At 49.2% G+C, this 23648-nt stretch overlaps 1 protein-coding gene across 2 annotated transcripts in view; it reads left to right on the top strand.

The window, feature by feature from the left end:
• The first annotated feature begins 10864 nt into the window (after window positions 1-10864).
• Window positions 10865-23648, top strand: part of CRTC1 (CREB regulated transcription coactivator 1) — a 248706-nt gene continuing 235922 nt past the window's right edge. For both annotated transcript variants that reach the window (XM_069738947.1, XM_069738954.1), the window contains exon 1: window positions 10865-11021. In XM_069738947.1, the coding sequence (XP_069595048.1) occupies window positions 10896-11021 (126 nt within the window). In that variant the 5' untranslated portion in view covers window positions 10865-10895. The remainder of the gene's footprint in view (window positions 11022-23648) is intronic.

Raw genomic sequence — 23648 nt, 5'->3', positions numbered from 1 at the left:
TACATGATACACACACACACACACACCTTAGGTTCATACTAACCTCTGTGCGTTGACGGCGAGGAGGAGGAGGGCTCCCCGAAGACATGGCTGCAGGCTCTCGGCTCTGTGGCTGGCTCTCGGCTCTGTGGCTGGCTCTGGGCTATGTGGCTGGCTCTGGGCTCTCGGCTCTGTGGCTGGCTCTGGGCTCTCGGCTCTGTGGCTGGCTCTGTGGCAGGCTCTCGGCTCTGTGGCTGGCTCTGTGGCAGGCTCTCGGCTCTGTGGCTGGCTCTCGGTTCTGTGGCTGGCTCTGGGCTCTCGGCTCTGTGGCTGGCTCTCGGCTCTGTGGCAGGCTCTCGGCTCTGTGGCAGGCTCTCGGCTCTGTGGCAGGCTCTCGGGCAGGTTTCTGGCTCCTTCCGTCTTGGCAGGGTGTGGCAGGGTATTGGCTCTTCTGCTTTTGGGCTGGAAATGGCTGAAGGCCTCATGGCCCTGCTTTATATATAGTCCAGGGGGCTGAGCAAAGTTTTTTGAGCATGCTCAGTGTAAAAAGCAGGATATGGCCGCCGGATCTGACTTTTTCCGGATCCGGCGCTTTCCGGCGTCCATAGACATGCATTGTTTTAAAAAGCCGGAAAGGCCGGATCCGGCCTTTCCGGCTTCTTCGCCGGAGACAAAAAACGTTACAGTAGACGTTTTTTCCAGACGCCGGAATCGACTTGACGCCGGATCCGGCATCAGACCGGAAGGAACGCTGGGCCATCCGGCGCCAATAATATTCAATGGGGGAAATGCCGGATCCGGTTTCTCCGGTTTTCTATTCCGTTTTTTATCGGAAGAGCCGGAATTCGCCTGAAACAAAAAACCTGATGTGTGAAAGCAGCCTTAGTTGAGCTATGTGAGACTGACGTAAAAACAGCAAAAGTAGCAATATTTTTGTGCAATCCAGAGTTGTGAAATTTTTTTTTTTTATTTATCAAAGTGTTGTTCTCCACATTTCTGGCAAAAAAACATTTAGGAATCATGATGTAGTATCTACATGAAAACGATATCCATAAAAACACCAGCTCACAACACAAGTAAACAAGCCCTTACATAGTGCTATTGATCGAAAAATAAGACGTTGTGGCTCTCAGGAAATGGCAGCACAAATCAGGATTTTTTTTTTATAAAGTTGAGACTTTTTTTAAGCTTTTTGACATCTGCAGCATGTCTAGTCTTTCAGTGCAGCGTTTTGAGATCTGCAGCATGTCTAGTCTTTCAGTGCAACGTTTTGACATCTGCAGCATGTCTAGTCTTTCAGTGCAGCGTTTTGACATCTGCAGCATGTCTAGTCTTTTAGTGCAGCGTTTTGACATCTGCAGCATGTCTAGTCTTTCAGCGCAGCATTTTGACATCTGCAGTATGTTTAGTCTTTCAGTGCAGCGTTTTGGAATCTGCAGCATGTCTAGTCTTTTAGTGGAGCGCTTTTGACATCTGCAGCATGTCTAGTCTTTCAGTGCAGCGTTTTGGAATCTGCAGCATGTCTAGTCTTTTAGTGCAGGGTTTTGACATCTGCAGCATGTCTAGTCTTTCAGTGCAGCGTTTTGGAATCTGCAGCATGTCTAGTCTTTTAGTGCAGCGCTTTGACATCTGCAGCATGTCTAGTCTTTCAGTGCAGCGTTTTGACATCTGCAGCATATCTAGTCTTTCAGTGCAACGTTTTGACATCTGCAGCATGTCTAGTCTCTCAGTGCAGTGTTTTGACATCTGCAGCATGTCTAGTCTTTCAGTGCAGCGTTTTGAGATCTGCAGCATGTCTAGTCTTTCAGTGCAACGTTTTGACATCTGCAGCATGTCTAGTCTTTCAGTGCAGCGTTTTGACATCTGCAGCATGTCTAGTCTTTTAGTGCAGCGTTTTGACATCTGCAGCATGTCTAGTCTTTCAGCGCAGCATTTTGACATCTGCAGTATGTTTAGTCTTTCAGTGCAGCGTTTTGGAATCTGCAGCATGTCTAGTCTTTTAGTGGAGCGCTTTTGACATCTGCAGCATGTCTAGTCTTTCAGTGCAGCGTTTTGGAATCTGCAGCATGTCTAGTCTTTTAGTGCAGGGTTTTGACATCTGCAGCATGTCTAGTCTTTTAGTGCAGCGTTTTGGAATCTGCAGCATGTCTAGTCATTTAGTGCAGGGTTTTGACATCTGCAGCATGTCTAGTCTTTCAGTGCAGCGTTTTGGAATCTGCAGCATGTCTAGTCTTTTAGTGCAGGGTTTTGACATCTGCAGCATGTCTAGTCTTTCAGTGCAGCGTTTTGACATCTGCAGCATATCTAGTCTTTCACAGTGCAGCGTTTTGACATCTGCAGGATGTCTAGTCTCTCAGTGCAGTGTTTTGACATCTGCAGCATGTCTAGTCTTTCAGTGCAGGGTTTTGAGATCTGCAGCATGTCTAGTCTTTCAGTGTAGCGTTTTGACATCGGCAGCATGTCTAGTCTTTCAGTGCAGCGTTTTGAGATCTGCAGCATGGCTAGTCTACAGCGTTTTCACATCTGCAGCATGTCTGTCATGATCCAGTCCTGAGTTTGCTTTCCGCTGTCTTGTCTCTGGACTCGTCATGCTTGAGTTAATCCTCTGCCTCATTTTGAAGATGGCTGGGCTTCTTTAGTCCTTTGCAGCCTACGAGCCAGTGTCAGCTATAGTTCATGCTTCCTGGCTTGAGCCATGACCTGTATTATTGATTCTTGTGACTGACTGCCTGTACTCGTGTATGACTCGACCTGATCTCTGGACTTCTCCCCTTGTTTTTCTGATACCACGCTCCCCGACTGGCTTCGACTCTGGCTTGTACCCCGACTTCGTCTTACGTCTCACGTTTTGGTTACCATGTTCCCGGTAGGCTCTGACTTCTTGCTTGACCTTGACTACGTGTTTTGCTGTTATCTTTGGTACTTCAGCTCCTGACAGTTTTGGAGTTGGCTTGTCTGACTACTCTTTCATTACCTGTGGCCAGGGCTGCCACTAGAAATTTTGGGGCCCCATACTGGCAAAATTTTCGAGGCCCCCTTGAAACTCCGCCCAGGCTCACCCCAGCCCCGCCTCCAGGCTCCACCCCACAAACTGTCCACAGTCCCACCGCTCTCTCTTGGAAAATCTCCACTTCTCACCTATCACACATTAACAGTTCCCATCACCAGATCACACATATAGCCGGCAGCTTTTGTTTTGGCCAAAAGATTTTTTAAGCCGCCACCATAACACGGTAGACACTTTTGGCCGGGCCCTACTCTACTGTAACCTACTAAATATTTGTTAAAATATGCAATACAATTTAGGTATATTTTTATTTATTTTTCAATTTTTAAAATGACCTATAATACTACATACAAGGAACAAATAACACAGCACTATGACCAGATGACATATTACCACCACAGTGATCGAATAATATAAAATACAAGGAACAAATACCGCTACACCATGACCAGACCGCATATTACCACAAATGACTGAATACTACAATACTGATCAGTAATAAAAAAAAAAACCCACAATACTATCACCATCAGTGCCATTATGCACAGGAGATCTGTAATTAGTAAGCAGTGTCTGTGTATAGGTAATACAGTGATCACCGGTGACATTATACACAGGAGCTCTGTATATAATGTATAGGTAATACAGTGATCACTGGTGACATTGTACACAGGACCTCTGTATATAGTATACAGTGTATAGTGTCAGTGTATAGGTAACACTGACTCACCAGTGACGTCTCTAGGTGAAGTCCTTCATCTTTCATCCAGCACAGACCGCCATCACTTCATCCAGCCAGGACTCGTCTCTGCAGGAAATAAAACAGTTATCTCGAGTTCCGCTTGTAGAACACATTACTTCATTTTCCCAACTTCTACATTACACCACATGAAGAAGGCAACATAGTATCACTCTACACAGTAACAGGACCGCCCCCCCATTTAAAACAGTATACTCAAAAAATAAAATAAATACATCACTGCAATAATAATATCCCTTAATTAGCCCCTATGGTAATATTCGCCATCCTAGCCCCCGTGTGTCTCATTCCAGGCTCTAGCCATATGTTCTCCCATCCTGCCCTCATGAGTATCCATTCTGCCCCATATGATCTCCCCATCCTGCCCCATCTGTCTCCATCGTATCCATCCTGCCCCATCTGTCTCCAATCTTGCCCCATCTGTCTCCATTCTGCCCCATCTGTTTCCAATCTGGCCCCATCTGTGTCCAGCACTCTGCCCCATCTGTGTCCAGCACTCTGCCCCATCTGTGTCGAATCCTGCCCCATCTGTGTCCAGCACTTTGCCCCATCTGTGTCCAATCCTGCCCCATCTGTGTCCAGCACTCTGCCCCATCTGTGTCCAGCACTCTGCCCCATCTTTTTCCAATCCTGCCTCATCTCTGTCCAGCACTCTGCCCCATCTGTTTCCAATCCTGCCTCATCTCTGTCCAGCACTCTGCCCCATCTCTGTCCAGCACTCTGCCCCATCTGTGTCCAATCCTGCCCCATCTGTGTCCAGCACTCTGCCCCATCTGTGTCCAATCCTGCCCCATCTGTGTCCAGCACTCTGCCCCATCTGTGTCCAATCCTGCCCCATCTGTGTCCAGCACTCTGCCCCATCTGTGTCCAATCCTGCCCCATCTGTGTCCAGCACTCTGCCCCATCTGTTTCCAATCCTGCCTCATCTCTGTCCAGCACTCTGCCCCATCTGTTTCCAATCCTGCCTCATCTCTGTCCAGCACTCTGCCCCATCTCTGTCCAGCACTCTGCCCCATCTCTGTCCAGCACTCTGCCCCATCAGTGTCCAGCACTCTGCCCCATCAGTGTCCAGCACTCTGCCCCATCAGTGTCCAGCACTCTGCCCCATCAGTGTCCAGCACTCTGCCCCATCTCTGTCCAGCACTCTGCCCCATCTCTGTCCAGCTTTCTGCCCCCCGCCTGTGTCCAGCTTTCTGCCCCCCCCGTGTCCAGCTTTCTGCCCCCCCCGTGTCCAGCTTTCTGCCCCCCCGTGTCCAGCTTTCTGCCCCCCTGTGTCCAGCTTTCTGCCCCCCCTGTGTCCAGCTTTACTGCCCCCTCTGTGTCCAGCTTTCTGCCCCCCCTGTGTCCAGCTTTACTGTTCTGCTTACCTGCCGCGCTCCTGCTCTCTCCACGCAGCTGCACCGTGCACTCGCCGGCGACTGACAATGACGTCAGACGCCGGCGACCTGCACGCTGCGGCTGGCGGCTGTTAACTATTGATGTGTGGGCGCGGGCCCGCACGTCAATAGCGTTAAACAGCTGTAGCGCCGGCCGCCGCTAAGGGCCCGGTTCAGCCTGCGGCTGCCGGTAGGGGCCCGGTGAGCAGGTAAGATGCGGGCCCCCTCTGCTCACCGGGCCCCATACGCCAGTCACGGCTGTAGTGCCCTGATGGCGGCCCTGCCTGTGGCACCTGTGCTGCTGCTCAGTGTTGCTACGCTGTGTGTGCAACCTCTCTTCCATCATCAGCACCCCCTGGTGGAGGTTGCACTATACTGTACTGCAGCAGCACATTACAATATCTAGTCTTTCAGTGCAGCATTCAGACATCTTCAGCATGTCTAGTCTTTCACTGCAGTGTTTTTTACCCATAGAAAGCAAATCAGAAAGTGAAAAACAGCAGCAACAAACAAAACCATGTGTTTTTGAGGAATAAAACTAACTTTATCAAACATACTTTAGACAAATGACACAAGTTATCCCGCACCAAGGAATCACTGCAAATACACAGTAAAACCTGATTTTTGTAAGCCTCTTTACTGTCAAGAGAGCAGATTTTGCTGCCGAAAAATTGCTGCAAATTGGAACATGTGAACACAGCTGTAGGGAAGTGGCAAAAAGTACTCCCAAGTGCAATGAAATGGTGATAAAACACAATTCCATCATTCTGTTTTGGGGTTTATTTTTACAGCGTTGTGCAATAGGAATGTCACTTCCCCTGACGAAGCTGCGGAGGCAGCGATACGCGTGGGGTGCGCTCCCACCTTATCCTTCTCCTACCTCAGGGCCATTTTGGGGCTGTTATGTTCCCTGGCTCTATGTGGATTTAACCCTTGTGGTGCTCTGTGCCCTTTGACATTGCTGCATCTCCATATACCAGAATTGACGCAGGACAGGTTGTATCCACAGCTGTTATATAGCATGCTATCACATTCCAATCTCAGGACCATGTATTGCATGGATGTTTCATTTTTTGGTTATTAGCAGTGGATACTGACATATTGTGGTCGAGTCCTTTGCGGCCTGTATAGGCACATTTTTGCAGGAGAGCATATGTGACTAGGTGCATCTAGGGTAGGATATTACTGTTTTCCTATTGTATTATGGGATTGTCATTTATTATGGGATATGATGGGTATAGGGATTTGTACATTTGTTTTTAAATGTTTTTAACATGTTTTTTGAGGTGTTTAATAAAGGTGTTTTGCTTTATAGTACTACCGATTGTCTCTATATTTTGGGTTGTGCATACTATTTTTAGTCTACCCTTTCTCTTTTCGTTTGTCCTGTTCTATTTATAGACTAAGTATTGCACCCCTTGATGGTGACTGTGACATTATATATTGGTGCGCCCCTTTCTATCTTTACTCTTGCAATAGGAATGACCTTCCAACATGATTCTATGGGTCAGTTTGCAGGTACCAGATTTGTATAGCTCTTTTTTGCTATATTAGTGGCTTAAAAAAAAAGTCTCAACTTTATAAAAAAAAATCCTGATTTGTGCTGCCATTTTCTGTGAGCCACAACGTCTTATTTTTCGATCAATAGCACTACGTGAGGGCTTGTTTACTTGTGTGGTGAGCTGGTGTTTTTATGGATATCGTTTTCATGTAGATACATCACAGATTCCTGAACGTTTTTTTGCCAGAAATGTGGAGAACAACACTTTGATAAATCAAAAAAATGTTTTCACAACTCGGGAGATGTCAAAACGCTGAACTGAAAGACTAGACATGCTGCAGATGTCAAAAATGCTGAAAATAATTCAACTTGTGACCATAACCTTACATTATTAAAAATGTCACCTTGTCCAGCAAAAACAAGCCCTCATACTCTATATAGGCAGAACAAAAAAAAGCTATGCTATTCGAAAGAGAGGAAAAAATAAAACACAAAATGGTCTGTGAAGGGAAGGGGTTAACCGTAAGCAGGTATGGACGTGACATGAAATTTATCCAACAGGTAAATGAGCGCGGACACATTGCCTGCCTCCCTACTGCGGTCCCTGCCACCCACCTGCCTGACCCCCTAACGACCCTGCCTGCCACCCTACTGCCTGCCGTCCCTGCCACCCTACTGCCTGCAGTCCCTGCCTCCCTACTGCCTGCCGTCTCTGCCACCCTACTGCCTGCCGTCCCTGCCACCCTACTGCCTGCCTCCCTACTGCCGGCCGTCCCTGGCACCCTACTGCCTGCCGTCCCTGCCTCCCTACTGCCTGCCATCCCTGCCACACTATTGCCTGCCATCCCTACTGCCTGCCGTCCCTGCCTCCCTACTGCCTGCCATCCCTGCCACCCTACTGCCTGCAGTCCCTGACTCCCTACTGCCTGCCGTCCCTGCCACCCTACTGCCTGCCGTCCCTGCCACCCTACTGCCGGCCGTCCCTGCCTCCCTACTGCCTGTCATCCCTGCCACACTATTGCCTGCCATCCCTGCCTCCCTACTGCCTGCCATCCCTGCCACCCTACTGCCTGCCGTCCCTGCCACCCTACTGCCTGCCGTCCCTGCCACCCTACTGCCTGCAGTCCCTGCCTCCCTACTGCCCCTGCCACCCTACTGCCTTGCGTCCCTGCCACCCTACTGCCTGCCTCCCTACTGCCGGCCGTCCCTGGCACCCTACTGCCTGCCGTCCCTGCCTCCCTACTGCCTGCCATACTATTGCCTGCCATCCCTGCCTCCCTACTGCCTGCCGTCCCTACTGCCTGCCATCCCTTCCTCCCGTCCCTGCCTCCCTACTACCCTACTGCCTGCCGTCCCTGCCACACTATTGCCTGCCATCCCTGCCTCCCTACTGCCTGCCATCCCTGCCACCCTACTGCCTGCCGTCCCTGCCACCCTACTGCCTGCCGTCCCTGCCACCCTACTGCCTGCAGTCCCTGCCTCCCTACTGCCCCTGCCACCCTACTGCCTTGCGTCCCTGCCTCCCTACTGCCGGCCGTCCCTGGCACCCTACTGCCTGCCGTCCCTGCCTCCCTACTGCCTGCCATCCCTGCCACACTATTGCCTGCCATCCCTGCCTTCCTACTGCCTGCCGTCCCTACTGCCTGCCATCCCTGCCTCCCGTCCCTGCCTCCCTACTACCCTACTGCCTGCCGTCCCTGCCACCCTACTGCCTGCCGTCCCTGCCACCCTACTGCCTGCAGTCCTTGCCACCCTACTGCCTGCCGTTCCTGCCACCCTACTGCCTGCCATCCCTGCCTCCCTCCTGCCTGCAGTCCCTGCCTCCCTACCGCCTGCTGTCCCTGCCTCCCTACCGCCTGCCGTCTCTGCCACCCTACTGCCTGCTGTCTCTGCCACCCTGCCTGCTGTCCCTGCCACCCTCCTGCCTGCCGTCCCTGCCACCCTCCTGCCTCCCTACTGCCTGCTTCCCTGCCTCCCGTCTCTGCCTCCCTCCTGCCTGCTGTCCCTGCCTCCCTACTGCCTGCCATCCCTGCCACCCTACTGCCTGCCTGCAGTCCCTGCCTCAGTACTGCCTGCCTGCAGTCCCTGCCTGCCTGCAGTCCCTGCCTCCCTACTGCCTGCAGTCCCTGCCTCCCTACTGCCTGCAGTCCCTGCCTCCCTACTGCCTGCAGTCCCTGCCTCCCTACTGCCTGCAGTCCCTGCCTCCCTACTGCCTGCCTGCAGTCCCTGCCTCCCTACTGCCTGCAGTCCCTGCCTCCCTACTGCCTGCAGTCCCTGCCTCCCTACTGCCTGCAGTCCCTGCCTCCCTACTGCCTGCCTGCAGTCCCTGCCTCCCTACTGCCTGCAGTCCCTGCCTCCCTACTGCCTGCAGTCCCTGACTCCCTACTTCCTGCAGTCCCTGCCTCCCTACTGCCTGCCTGCAGTCCCTGCCTCCCTACTGCCTGCAGTCCCTGCCTCCCTACTGCCTGCAGTCCCTGCCTCCCTACTGCCTGCAGTCCCTGACTCCCTACTTCCTGCAGTCCCTGCCTCCCTACTGCCTGCCTGCAGTCCCTGCCTCCCTACTGCCTCCCGTCCCTGCCTCCCTACTGCCTGCAGTCCCTGCCTCCCTACTGCCTGCAGTCCCTGCCTCCCTACTGCCTGCAGTCCCTGCCTCCCTACTGCCTGCAGTCCCTGCCTCCCTACTGCCTGCAGTCCCTGCCTCCCTACTGCCTGCCTGCAGTCCCTGCCTCCCTACTGCCTGCAGTCCCTGCCTCCCTACTGCCTGCAGTCCCTGCCTCCCTACTGCCTGCAGTCCCTGCCTCCCTACTGCCTGCAGTCCCTGCCTCCCTACTGCCTGCAGTCCCTGCCTCCCTACTGCCTGCCTGCAGTCCCTGCCACCCTACTGCCTGCAGTCCCTGCCTCCCTACTGCCTGCAGTCCCTGCCTCCCTACTGCCTGCAGTCCCTGACTCCCTACTTCCTGCAGTCCCTGCCTCCCTACTGCCTGCCTGCAGTCCCTGCCTCCCTACTGCCTCCCGTCCCTGCCTCCCTACTGCCTGCAGTCCCTGCCTCCCTACTGCCTGCAGTCCCTGCCTCCCTACTGCCTGCAGTCCCTGCCTCCCTACTGCCTGCAGTCCCTGCCTCCCTACTGCCTGCAGTCCCTGCCTCCCTACTGCCTGCCTGCAGTCCCTGCCTCCCTACTGCCTGCAGTCCCTGCCTCCCTACTGCCTGCAGTCCCTGCCTCCCTACTGCCTGCAGTCCCTGCCTCCCTACTGCCTGCAGTCCCTGCCTCCCTACTGCCTGCAGTCCCTGCCTCCCTACTGCCTGCCTGCAGTCCCTGCCTCCCTACTGCCTGCAGTCCCTGCCTCCCTACTGCCTGCAGTCCCTGCCTCCCTACTGCCTGCAGTCCCTGCCTCCCTACTGCCTGCAGTCCCTGCCTCCCTACTGCCTGCAGTCCCTGCCTCCCTACTGCCTGCAGTCCCTGCCTCCCTACTGCCTGCAGTCCCTGCCTCCCTACTGCCTGCAGTCCCTGCCTCCCTACTGCCTGCAGTCCCTGCCTCCCTACTGCCTGCAGTCCCTGCCTCCCTACTGCCTGCAGTCCCTGCCTCCCTACTGCCTGCAGTCCCTGCCTCCCTACTGCCTGCAGTCCCTGCCTCCCTACTGCCTGCAGTCCCTGCCTCCCAACTGCCTGCAGTCCCTGCCACCCTACTGCCTGCCTGCAGTCCCTGCCTCCCTACTGCCTGCAGTCCCTGCCTCCCTACTGCCTGCCTGCAGTCCCTGCCTCCCTACTGCCTGCAGTCCCTGCCTCCCTACTGCCTGCAGTCCCTGCCTCCCTACTGCCTGCAGTCCCTGCCTCCCTACTGCCTGCAGTCCCTGCCTCCCTACTGCCTGCAGTCCCTGCCTCCCTACTGCCTGCAGTCCCTGCCTCCCTACTGCCTGCAGTCCCTGCCTCCCTACTGCCTGCAGTCCCTGCCTCCCAACTGCCTGCAGTCCCTGCCACCCTACTGCCTGCCTGCAGTCCCTGCCTCCCTACTGCCTGCAGTCCCTGCTTCCCTACTGCCTGCAGTCCCTGCCTCCCTACTGCCTGCAGTCCCTGCCTCCTCACTACCCCATCTCAGGGCGCCAGTGAGGCACGGCCCAGGCGGCCTCGTCCTCCAGTTACTAAGCAGGAGAGGAGCAGCGGCCTCAGCTGTGCAGTCGGGAGCGCGCCCGCCGTCAGCGCGTGCTCGTCACCCCCCTCCCCTGCTACGTCACGACCAGAGCGGGACTGCGCACCCAGAGGAGGAGGAGGGAAGATGGCGACCTCAAACAATCCACGGAAATTCAGTGAGAAAATTGCACTGCACAACCAGAAACAAGCAGAAGAGACCGCAGCGTTCGAGGAGGTGATGAAGGACCTGAGCATCACTCGGGCTGCGCGGGTAAGGCGGGCAGGGAGCGGTGTCTGTGGAAGAAGTGGCACAACCAGCGGGTGGCTCCTCACCTCCGGGGGCTGCACCTGCATGGAGGGGCCTGTGCACAGGGGGCCGGGCACGGGGAGGCGGTGTCTGCGGGGTGATGGTGTGCAGCAGGCCTGGCGGACAGTGGCCCTTCATCCTGCCCTCCGTGCCCCCCATGCCCCTCTGGTCTGTGCTCTTCATGTGATGCGTGCCCACTGTAGTGTGCCCAGGCCTGCCAGCTGCTGCTCAGCACTACCTGCCACAGCTGGCAGATGCTAATCCTCTCTGGTAATGGATGGCTCCCATTTGCTGCTGTGAACTTTGGGCTCTGGACCATAAGTGGCCGCTCCCGGCTCTTCTCCAGGTGTCTGCTCCGCGGGTGGTCTCTGACATGTCAGCTCTGCTCCCATCTACAAATATTTCCATTAGGGTGTAACATTGTATTCGGGGGGCATTCTCCTGGGGTTACGGTGTAACATTGTATTCGGGGGGCATTCTCCTGGGGTTACGGTGTAACATTGTATTCGGGGGGCATTCTCCTGGGGTTACGGTGTAACATTGTATTCGGGGGGCATTCTCTTGGGTTTTACGTGTAACATTGTATTCGGGGGGCATTCTCTTGGGGTTACGGTGTAACATTGTATTCGGGGGGCATTCTCTTGGGTTTTACGTGTGTATATTTTGATACACTAGCACTGTGCTGCTTTTTGTTATTTAATAGTGATGAGCGAATATACTCATTACTCAAGATTTCCTGAGCACGCTCGGGTGTCCTCCCTCCGAGTATTTTTTAGTGCTCTGAGATTTCGTTTTCATCGCCGCAGCTGAATGACTTACATCTGATAGCCAGCATAAGTACATGTGGGGGTTGCCTGGTTGCTAGGGAATCCCCACATGTAATCAAGCTGGCTAACAGATGTAAATCATTCAGCTGCGGCGATGAAAACGAAATCTCCGAGCACTAAAAAATACTCGGAGGGAGGACACCCGAGCGTGCTCAGGAAATCTCGAGCAACGAGTATATTCGCTCATCACTATTATTTAACAAATGTTAAGGAGATACCGTATATACTTAAGTATAAGCCGACTCCCCCCTAATTTTGCCACAAAAAAATGGTAAAACTTAATGACTCGAGTATAAGCCTAGGGTGGAAAATGCAGCAGCTACCGGTAAATGTGCAGCACGGAGGCGCAGTGGTTAGCACAGCAGCCTTGCAGCGCTGGAGTCCTGGGTTCAAGCCCCACCAAGGACAACATCTGCAAAGAGTTTGTATGTTCTCTCCGTGTTTGCGTGGGTTTCCTCCGGGTACTCCGGTTTCCTCCCACATTCCAAAGACATACTGATAGGGAATTTAGATTGTGAGCCCCAATGGGGACAGTAATGATAATGTGTGTAAAGCGCTGCGGAATATGTTAGCGCTATATAAAAAAAAAATAAAAAAATAAAGATTAAAGAAATGTCAAAAATAAAAATAGATACCAATAAAAGTAAAATTAATTGAGACATCAGTAGGTTAAGTGTTTTTGAATATCCATATTGAATCAGGAGCCCAATATAATGGTCCATACAGTTCATGATGGCCCCATAAGATGCTCCATATTAAAATATGCCCCATATAATGCTGCATAAATGCTGATTATGGCCCCTTAAGATGCTCCATAGAGATATTTGCCCCATATAATGCTGCACATGGCCCATAAGATGCTCCATACAGACATTTGCCCCATATGCTGTTACTGCGATTAAAAAAAAAAAACCTACTCACCTCTCAGGCCCCCAGCACTTGCTATATTCACCTGCTCCGCGTTCCACCGATTGACGCTGCTGTGTCTTCCCCGTCCTCTGCACTGACTGTTCAGGCAGAGGGTGGCGCACACTAATTGCATCACCGCACCCTCTGACACCTGAGCGTCAGTGCAGAGGACGGGGAAGACGCAGCGGCGCCGACGGTGGAACGCGGAGCAGGTGAATATCTCGCACTGCGTTATACTCACCTGCTCCTGGCGCGGTCCCTGCATGTCTGTTTGCCGGCAGCTTCTTACTGTAGTGAACGGTCACATGGTACCAGTCATTACAGTAATGAATATGCGGCTCCACCCCTATGGGAGTGGAGTCGGGTCCATATTCATTACTGTAATGAGCAGTACCATGTGACCGTTCACTACAGTAAGAAGCTGCCGGCGCCCGGAGAACCAGAGACGTGCAGGGACCGGGCCAGGAGCAGGTGAGTATGATTACACTCCCTCTCCCTCCCCTGCCGACCCCCGGGTATGACTCGAGTATAAGCCGAGAGGGGCAATTTCAACCTAAAAAAATGGGCTGAAATTCTCGGCTTATACTCGAGTATATATGGTAAGTGATTTGAGTGGGCTACAGGTCCAGACATTCTGTCATCTGTATATATGTCTGCATGATGGCTCTAAAGCAGAATTACGGTACTTGGGGGATGGATTCACTATAGACCTGTAATCTTCAGCATGTTGGAGACATGTTACTGGACTGCCTGACTGACAGTTTTGACTTGGTTATCATTGGACATGTTTCTCCAGCTTTTATTTACTTAAGTATTTCTATTAGAAAAATAATATTGTAACTTTTAACATAGAAATGGCAAGTTTGTTACAGCTTTATGTATTGTTTAAGTAAGTAAGTTAATATTTAGAATGTACAGGATGTACATGCGTGTTGTGTATAAATATGTGATTCTTCAGATTTTGTATTAGTCTTTGCCTGATGAAGAGACCTGAGTAGTCTCGAAAGCTTGCAATTTGTTACCATCTTTTCAATTAGCCACTTGAGGCTATGTGCACACGTTGCGGATTAGCCTTAGGAATTTCTGGTGCGGATTCTGCCTCTCCTGGCAGAAAACACAGCTGCGGATTTGTCGCATTTTTTGTGCATTTTTGCTGCGGTTTTCTTGGAGATTTGCTGCGTTTTTTTACCCCTGCGGTTTTCTATAATGGAAAGGATACAAAAACGCTGCAGATTCACAAAAAAAGAAGTGACATGCTACTTCTTTTAAACCGCAACGTTTCCACAGCGGATTTTCCACAAAGTGTGCACAGCATTTTTTTTTCTCATTTGATTTACATTGTACTGTAAATCATTTGCAGATCTGCAGCGTTTCTGCACCGCAAAAACCGCTGCGGATCCGCATAGAATCCGCAACGTGTGCACATACCCTTAACTTAAAAGGTATCAACCACTGAGGACTCTCAATTCTAAATATTTTTCTATTTAGAATGTAGTGTTTCTTTGTCTTTTCCTGCATGTATGAATCATGGGTAGGTTGCTTGCTAGTACTTGCTGTTATTTTACAAAATTGTCCAAACTCACCCAGAGCTTTATTTACACTTTCCAACACATTCTGCTTGTACCGTGTCTTCTCATATTCAACAGGCGTAGTAGTGTGATATTGTAAAATCCATAGGCTCTGTTTCAGGCCTTGGTCACACGAGCGTATAACACGGCCGAGCGCTATGCAGTGTTTTATTGCATATTGCTCTGACCAATGTTATACTATGGGGCAGTGCAGATGTGGAGTTATTTTCTCATGACGATTTGATTCATGGTGCGATTGTCAGCAAGACTGTTCACACGCATTCAGCTCTTAGCTGAAGAGCCCGGCGTTGCCTGGGCATAGTAAATATCTGTGGTTAGTTATAGCACCTCACTTCTCTTATTTTCCCATCACGCCTCTCATTTTCCCAATCACATCTTTCATTTTCCCCCTCACATCTCGTTTTCTCCCTCACTCCTCTCATTCCCGCCTAACACTTGTCATTTCGACCTCACATCTGTCATTTTCCGATCACTCCACTATTTTCCCTCACTCCTCTCATTTTGCAATCACACCTTTTCATTTTCACCTCACACCTCTCATTTTCACCTCAGTATATACATGTTTGTCATCTCCCATATATATATATATATATTATACACCTGTATGTCATCTGTATATAGTATATACCTGCTGTGTCATCTCCCCTGTATATAGTATATATCTGTATGTCATCTCCTCCTATATATAATATATACCTGTATGTCTTCTCCTTCTATATATAGTATATACCTGTATGTCATCTCCTCCTGTATATAGTATATACGTGTGTCCTCTCCCCTGTATATAGTATATATCTGTCTCATCTCCTCCTGTATATAGTATATACTGTACCTGTATGTCATCTTCTATATAGCATATACCTGTATGTCATCTCCTGTATATAGTATATACCTGTAGGTCATCTGCTCCTGTATATAGTATATACCTGTAGGTCATCTCCTCATGTATATAGTATATACCTGTAGGTCATCTGCTCCTGTATATAGTATATACCTGTATGTCATCTCCCCTGTATATAGTATATACCTGTATGTCATCTCCTCCTGTATATAGTATATATCTGTGTCATCTCCTCCTGTATATAGTATATATCTGTCATCTCCTCCTGTATATAGTATATACCTGTGTGCCATCTCTCCTGTGTATATAGTATATACCTGTGTGTCATCTCCTCCTGTATTAGACCTCGCTCACACGTTATTTGGTCAGTATTTTTACCTCAGTATTTGTAAGCTAAATTGGCAGCCTGATAAATCCCCAGCCAACAGGAAGCCCTCCCCCTGGCAGTATATATTAGCTCACACATACACATAATAGACAGGTCATGTGACTGACAGCTGCCGTATTTCCTATATGGTACAGTTGTTGCTCTTGTAGTTTGTCTGCTTATTAATCAGATTTTTATTTTTGAAGGATAATACCAGACTTGTGTGTGTTTTAGGGCGAGTTTCGTTTGTCAAGTTGTGTGTGTTGAGTTGCGTGTGGCGACATGCATGTAGCGACTTTTGTGAGATGAGTTTTGTGTGTCGAGTTGCATGTGACAGGTTAGTGTAGCAAGTGTATGTGCAAGTTTTGTGTGAGGCAACTTTTGCATGTGTTGCAACTTTTGTGCATGTGGCAATTTTTCCGAGTGTGCAAGTTTTGCGTGTGGCGAGTTTTCCATGAGGTGAGTTTTGCACTTGTGGCGAGTTTTGCGTGAGCCTAGTTTTTGCATGTGGCGAGTTTTGCGCGTGGCGAGTTTTGAGCGGCGACTTTTCTGTTTCGACTTTTATGTGGCGAGGTTGGTGTATGTGTGGTGAAATGTGTGCTGAGGGTGATGTGTTCAAGCATGTGGTAGTGTGTGGTGCATTTTGTGTGTGTGTTCATATCCCCGTGTGTGGTGAGTATCCCATGTCGAGGCCCCACCTTAGCAACTGTACGGTATATACTCTTTGGCTCCATCACTCTCATTCTTTAAGTCCCCCTTGTTCACATCTGGCAGCTGTCAATTTGCCTCCAACACTTTTCCTTTCACTTTTCCCCATTATGTAGATAGGGGCAAAATTGTTTGGTGAATTGGAAAGCGTGGGGTTAAAATTTCACCTCACAACATAGCCTATGACGCTCTCGGGGTCCAGACGTGTGACACTGCAAAATTTTGTGGCTGTCACACACACACACACACACCTTTATATATTAGATGGTTGCTTTTGAAACATTGCATTGCAGTCTTCTGTCATCCCAGTGCAGTCCAATATACACCGCGACAGGCAATGGAAGAGAGAGAGAAATTACTTTGTCTCCTCCACACAGGCAATCAGATGAGCACAACTTCAAGTCTAAGGGTATGTGCACACGTAGAAAGCTCCTCTGCGGATTTTTCCGCAGCGGATTTCATAAATCCGCAGGGCAAAACCGCTGCGGTTTTTCTTGCGGATTTATCGCGGCTTCTATTGCAGATTCCGCTGCGGTTTTACATCTGCAGTTTTCTATTGGAGCAGGTGTAAAAACGCTGCAGATTCCGCACAAAGAATTGACATGCTGCGGAAAATAAAACGCTGCGTTTCCGCGCCGTTTTTTCAGTATGTGCACTGCGGATTTCGTTTCCCATAGGTTTACATTGTACTGTAAACTCATGGGAAACTGCTGCGGATCCGCAGCTGCGGATCCGCAGCAAAATCCGCATCGTGTGCACATACCCTAACATGGAGACTGTTGAATCAAGTAAAAAGTGGGGAAAAAAAGGTTTGAAAAAATGTTAAGTTTAAATCACCCCCCCATTCACCCAATTAAAATTAAAACAATAAAAAAATAAAATAAAAAATACACATTTTGGTATCGTCGTGTTCAGAATTGCCTGATCTCTCAATATATAAGTATAAAAAGAATTAATCCTATAGGTAAACAGCGTAACGGAAAATAAATCAAAACACCAGAATTACATTTTTTTGCTATCTGCAACATTGCATTAAAATGCAATAGCGGGAGTTCAAAACATCGAATCTACCTCCAATTGATTTCAATAAAAACGTCAGCTCGGCACCCAAAAAATAAGCCCTTAACCAGCCCAAGTTCACGAAAAATGAAGACGCTTCAGCTCTTGGCAAACGGCAACTTTTTTTTTTGTTTTTCTTGACAAACTTTGTGTTTTTTTCCCTACCACTTACCGTATATACTCGAGTATAAGACGACCCGAGTATAAGCCGACCCCCCTAATTTTGCCACAAAAAACTGGGAAAACTTATTGACTCGAGTATAAGCCTAGGGTGGAAATGCAGCATTTACCGGTGAATTTCAAAAAATAAAAATAGATCATTCTTGCCCCATAGCTGTGCCATATAGTGCTCTGCATGTTCATTATTGCCCCATAGCTGTGCCCCACATAGTGCTCTGCACCATTCATGATTGTCCCTATAGCTGTGCCCCATACAGTGCTCTGCACCGTTCATTTTTTCCCTATAGCTGTGCCCCATATAGTGCTCTGCACCGTTCATTGTTCCCTATAGCTGTGCCCCATAGTGCTCTGCACCGTTCATTGTTCCCTATAGCTGTGCCCCATATAGTGCTCTGCACCGTTCATTGTTCCCTATAGCTGTGCCCCATATAGTGCTCTGCACCGTTCATTGTTCCCTATAGCTGTGCCCCATATAGTGCTCTGCACCGTTCATTATTTCCCTATAGCTGTGCCCCATATAGTGCTCTGCACCGTTCATTGTTCCCTATAGCTGTGCCCCATATAGTGCTCTGCACCGTTCATTGTTCCCTATAGCTGTGCCCCATAGTGCTCTGCACCGTTCATTGTTCCCTATAGCTGTGCCCCATATAGTGCTCTGCACCGTTCATTGTTCTCTATAGCTGTGCCCCATAGTGCTCTGCACCGTTCATTGTTCCCTATAGCTGTGCCCCATATAGTGCTCTGCACCGTTCATAGTTCCCTATATAAAGCTGTGCCATTGCCGCTGCTGCTGCAGTGTAAAAAAAAAAAAAAGAAGAAGCCATACTCGCCTCTCTTGATTGCAGCTCCCGGCGTCTCGTTCCGGCGCCTCCATCTTCCCGGCGTCTCTGCGCTGACTGATCAGGCAGAGGGCGCCGCGCACACTATATGCGTCATCGCGCCCTCTGACCTGAACAGTCAGAGCGCAGACGCCGGGAAGATGGAGCGGCGCCCGGCGGCTGGAACGCGGACAGGTGACTATTACATACTTACCTGGTCCCGACGTCTGGCTCCCCCTGCCTGTCACAGCTGGTCTTCGGTGCCGCAGCTTCTTTCTCTAATCAGCGGTCACCGGCAGCGCTGATTAGAGAAATGAATAGGCGGCTCCACCCCTATGGGAGGTGGAGCCGCCTATTCATTTCTGTAATGAGCGGTCCCACGTGACCGCTGAAGAGGGGAAGAACTGCAGCACAGAAGACCGTGGGACGGCAGGGACAGCGCGAGGATCGCTGGGACTAGGTAAGTATACCTCAGCGCCCTCACCCGCCGACCCTGCCACCCACCTTGACTCGAGTATAAGCCGAGAGGGGCACTTTCAGCCCAAAAATTTGGGCTGAAAATCTCGGCTTATACTCGAGTATATACGGTAAATAAAAAAAATAACCTATACATGCTTGGTATCTACGAACTCGTAATGACCTGGAGAATCATAATGTAAGGCCAGTTTTAGCATTTATTGAACATAGTAAGAAAAATAAAAAATTGTAGAATTGCAATTTTACTGCACTTTGATTTTTTTTTTCCTGTTTTTCCAGTACACTGTATGGTAAAACCAATGATGTCATTCAAAAGTACAACTCGTTCTGCAAAAAACAAGCCCTCACATGGCCATATTGATAGAAAAATAAAAAAAAGCTATGGCTCTGGAAGTAAGCGAAGCAAAAAACAAACGGAAATACCCCTGGTCCTTAAGCGGTTAAAAAAGAAACCAAACAAATAACATACTTTCTGGTATATCTTGGGGCTTATTCAAACATTCAGTTTTGACAATTTGTGATTTTGTTCAGGTTGTCATCCAAGTTTGGTGCGCGGATGCTTGTTGTTGGATGAGGGGAAAATAAAGATTACCTACTATCTAACAGTCTGTAAAAATGTACAGCTTTTGGATGGTATCTGATTGCTACCCGTTTTTTTTTTCTGCACATACCTGTAGACTAGTATTGACAATTTTGATTAGTGTACACATTTCTATCCAGTGAAATAAATCCTATATCAAAGCATACATGCCTAACTGAAGTAAAAATTAGTATCCACTGAATGGGGCCTACGGAGTTGATCAGCGTACTTGGATGATTTCCTGCCACATTCTTCAAATGTAGTCCAACAACCAAACAGTTGTTTTACGGCCTGAAAGCAGTGATCCAGAGTGGAAGAAGACACGTGAAACCATAAAACCATTTTTGGAAAATGTAACAGTGGGGGAGGTGAATTGGTCCAGAATAGTTTACCTATGGCTAGTTTCACACGTCCTGATACTTCCTGTACTGGAAAACACAGTACTGGAGATATCAGTGTTCGTAATGCTTGTGGCAACCGTGTGCTGGCTGTGACCTGCCCGTGTGCTGCATGAATACCACACGTACTGGCGCCTGAGAAGCAGCAGTACAGTTAGCACTGTTCCCCGGCGCTGGGTGCTGAAGACCACTTTAGTCATTCTCCCCTGCTCTGCCGGTGATCAGAGCGAGTAGGGGAAAATAACCAGCCAGACAAAACTAACCGCCAGAGGCTGCAACTCTCCGCTGTCAGCTTCAACAAGGCTGGTTATCAAGAATAGAGGGGTCCCCACACTGTTTAAAAAAAAAAAATAAATTTGAATAATTTAAAAAAACTGCATTAGTCCTTTCCCATTTTTGACAACCAGCCTTGCTAAAGCAGACAGCTGGGGATTAGTATTCTCAAGCTGGAAAGGGGCCATGGATATTGACAAGCCTGCAGCCTCCCAGAAAAGGCACATATTTTTTTAATTTTTTTAAATTTATTTAAATAAAAAAAACCCAGCATGGGGACCCCTCTATTCTTGATAAGCAACCTTGCAGAAGCTGACTGCTGAGGGTTGCAGCCACCAGCTGTGAATTTTGCCTGGCTGGTTATAGAAAACTAGATGGTGGCCCGATTCTAAAGGTACCTTCACACTAAACAACTTTTGAACGATAACGATAGCGATCCGTGACGTTGCAGTGTCCTGGATAGCGATCTCGTTGTGTTTGACACGCAGCAGCGATCAGGATCCTGCTGTGACATCGCTGGTCGGAGCTAGAAGGCCAGAACTTTATTTCGTCGCTGGATCACCCGCTGACATCGCTGGATCAGCATGTGTGACGCCGATCCAGCGATGTGTTCACTTGTAACCAGGGTAAACATCGGGTTACTAAGCGCAGGGCCGCGCTTAGTAACCCGATGTTTACCCTGGTTACCATTGTAAATGTAAAAAAACCAAAAAAAACACTACATACTCACATTCCGGTGTCTGTCACATCCCGCGCCGTCAGCTTCCCGCACTGACTGTGTCAGCGCCGGCCGTAAAGCAGAGCACAGCGGTGACGTCATGACGTCACCGCTGTGCTCTGCTTTACGGCCGGCCGGCGCTGGATCCTCTCCAGTGACCACACAACGACTTACCAATGATCACGGCCAGGTCGTATCGCTGGTCGTGATCATTGTTAAATCGCTTGATGTAACGGTACCTTAACGCATCGGGTATTCTAGAATATACATGCCCACGTAGTATATTGCCCAGCCCACGTAGTATATTGCCCAGCCCGGTTTGTCACAGGTGAAAAAGTAAAAAATAAACATATACTCACCTTTCCGAAGGCCCCTTGTAGTCCACGGCAGCTTCCGGTCCCAGCGTTGGTATGGGCGCAGGGCCTGTGATGACTTTGCAGTCACATGACCGTGACGTCATGGCAGGTCCTTCTGCCATACCATCTTTGCCACCGGAAAGTGCAGCGGAAGATAGCGGCCGGCGGGAGTGGCTCAGCGGACTACAGAGGGTGAGTATAGCAGTTTTTTTTTTTTTTTTAAAATTATTTTTAACATTACATTTTTTACTATTGATGCCGCATAGGCAGCGTCAATAGTAAAAAGTTGGAGACACACAGGGTTAATAGCGGCGGTAACGGAGTGTGTTACCCGTGGCATAACGTGGTCCGTTACCGCTGGCATTAACCCTGTGTTAGCGGTGACCGGAGGGGACTATGCGGGCAACAGGCAGTGACTGCGGGGAGTAAGGAGCGGCCATTTTCTTCCGGACTGTGCCCATCGCTGATTGGTCGCGGCAGCCATGACAGGCAGCTGGCGAGACCAATCAGCGAATGAATAACCGTGACAGGAGGACAGACGGAAGTGACCCTTAGACAATTATATAGTAGATACAGGGTAACCCATGCCATTTTTTTTTAATTTATTTATAGCGCCGGCTGATGAATACCCCCATCAGCCGCTCCTGCTGTCGCTGTTATTAGCAGCAGCAGGGGTAGGCAGGGGTCACACTAATAGACATGCTGTGGTCTAGACATTCCAAAGATAAGTAAAGAACCAGCGCTCCATCCGGGTGTAGTAATCCAAAGAAGAAATTTATTAAGCCATGTCACAGCTGTGACATGGCTTAATAAATTTCTTCTTTGGATTACTACACCCGGATGGAGCGCTGGTTCTTTACTTATCTTTGGACTGTGTGGAATATCCAGTAAGGTTCTCTGAATTCGGACTGAGCGCCCCAATAAGTGAGTGCTGTCAGTCTTTTTTCTTTTTCTTATGCTGTGGTCTAGAAAGACGCACTGCATGTCCGATTATGCTGGTCAGCTGCCTGCGTGTTTTATAAAATCCCCTCCACTATGCTGTAACATCTGGACTCTGCGGATTGGACACTGCTGCTGTATGCAGCGTCATATCCGCAGCAAATACTGAAGGCATACGCCCCATGGAAACATACCCGAATAGGCCGATAGCACTCCGTTCCTCCCGAGTCTCTCCGTATGGCTAAGCAGTACTGTACAGCCACATATGGGGCATTGCCACGTTCAGTAGAAATTGTGGGACACATTTTGGTGCCATTTGTACCCACTTCTTGTGTGAAAATGTAAAATCTTTGGCTAAAACAACATTTTGGTGGTAAAAATGTAGTTATTTTGTCTTCACTGCCCAATGGTATAGAATTCTGTGACGCACCCGTGGTGTCAATATGATCACTGCACCCCTAGATGAATTCGCTGAGAGGTATAGTTTGTAAAATGGGGTCATTTATGGGGGGTTCTACTGTTCTGGCACCTCATGGTCTCCCAGTGGGTCACAGCACCTGCAAACCATAACAGTGAAATCTGGCGCACCTTGCTTTCTGAGCTTTGCACTGTGCCTGAAAAATATTTCCTGGTTACATTTGGTTATTGCCGCACTCAGGAAAAATGGATCTCAGCTTGTTAAAAAAAAAAAAAAAAAATTCTATTAGCCCTTAGAAAAATTAAAAACTTCGGGTTAAAACAACATTTTGGTGGTAAAAATGTAATTTTATTTTTTCTTCACTGATCAGTGGTATAAAATTCTGTGAGGCACATGTGGTGTCAATATGATCACTGAACCACTAGATGAATTCATTAGGGAGTGTATTTTGTAAAATGAGTTCACATATAGGGGGTTTCTGCTGCTCTGGCACCTCAGGGGCTCTGCCAATGTGACGTGGCACTCTCAAACCATAACAATAAAATCTGCACTGTAATATGGCGCTCCTTCCCTTCTGAGCTTTGCACTGTGCCTCAAAAGTAGTATTCACCTTCATATGGGGCATCGGCGTACTCTAGAGAAATTGTTCAACAACTTTTGGGGTCCAATTTCTTTTGTTACCCTTGGGAAAATAAAAAAAATGGGCGAAAAGATCATTTCTGGGAAAAAAATATTTTTATTTTCATTGCTCTACGTTATAAAGTTCTGTGAAACACTTGGGGGTTCAAAGTGCTCACCACACATCCTAGATAAGTTCCTTGTGGGGGTCTAGTTTCCAAAATGGGGTCACTAATTGGGGGGTTTCCACTGTTTAGGCACCTCAGGGGCTCTGCAAATGCGACATGGCTTCCGATCTCGATTCCAGACAATTTTGACTTGAAAACGTCAAACTGTGCTCCTTCCCTTCCGAGCTCTGCCATGCGCCCAAATAGTGGTTCCCACTCACATATGGGGTATCAGTGTACTCGGGACAAATTGAACAATTACTTTTGGGGTCCAATTTCTCCTGTTACCCTAGGGAAAATGAAAAAAAAAATTGGATCTGAAGTTAATTTTTGGTGACCACATTTTTTT

Source organism: Ranitomeya imitator, chromosome 1 (genome assembly GCF_032444005.1).
Source record: "Ranitomeya imitator isolate aRanImi1 chromosome 1, aRanImi1.pri, whole genome shotgun sequence".
Taxonomy (NCBI): domain Eukaryota; kingdom Metazoa; phylum Chordata; class Amphibia; order Anura; family Dendrobatidae; genus Ranitomeya; species Ranitomeya imitator.
This window is presented reverse-complemented; position numbering and strand designations above follow the sequence as displayed.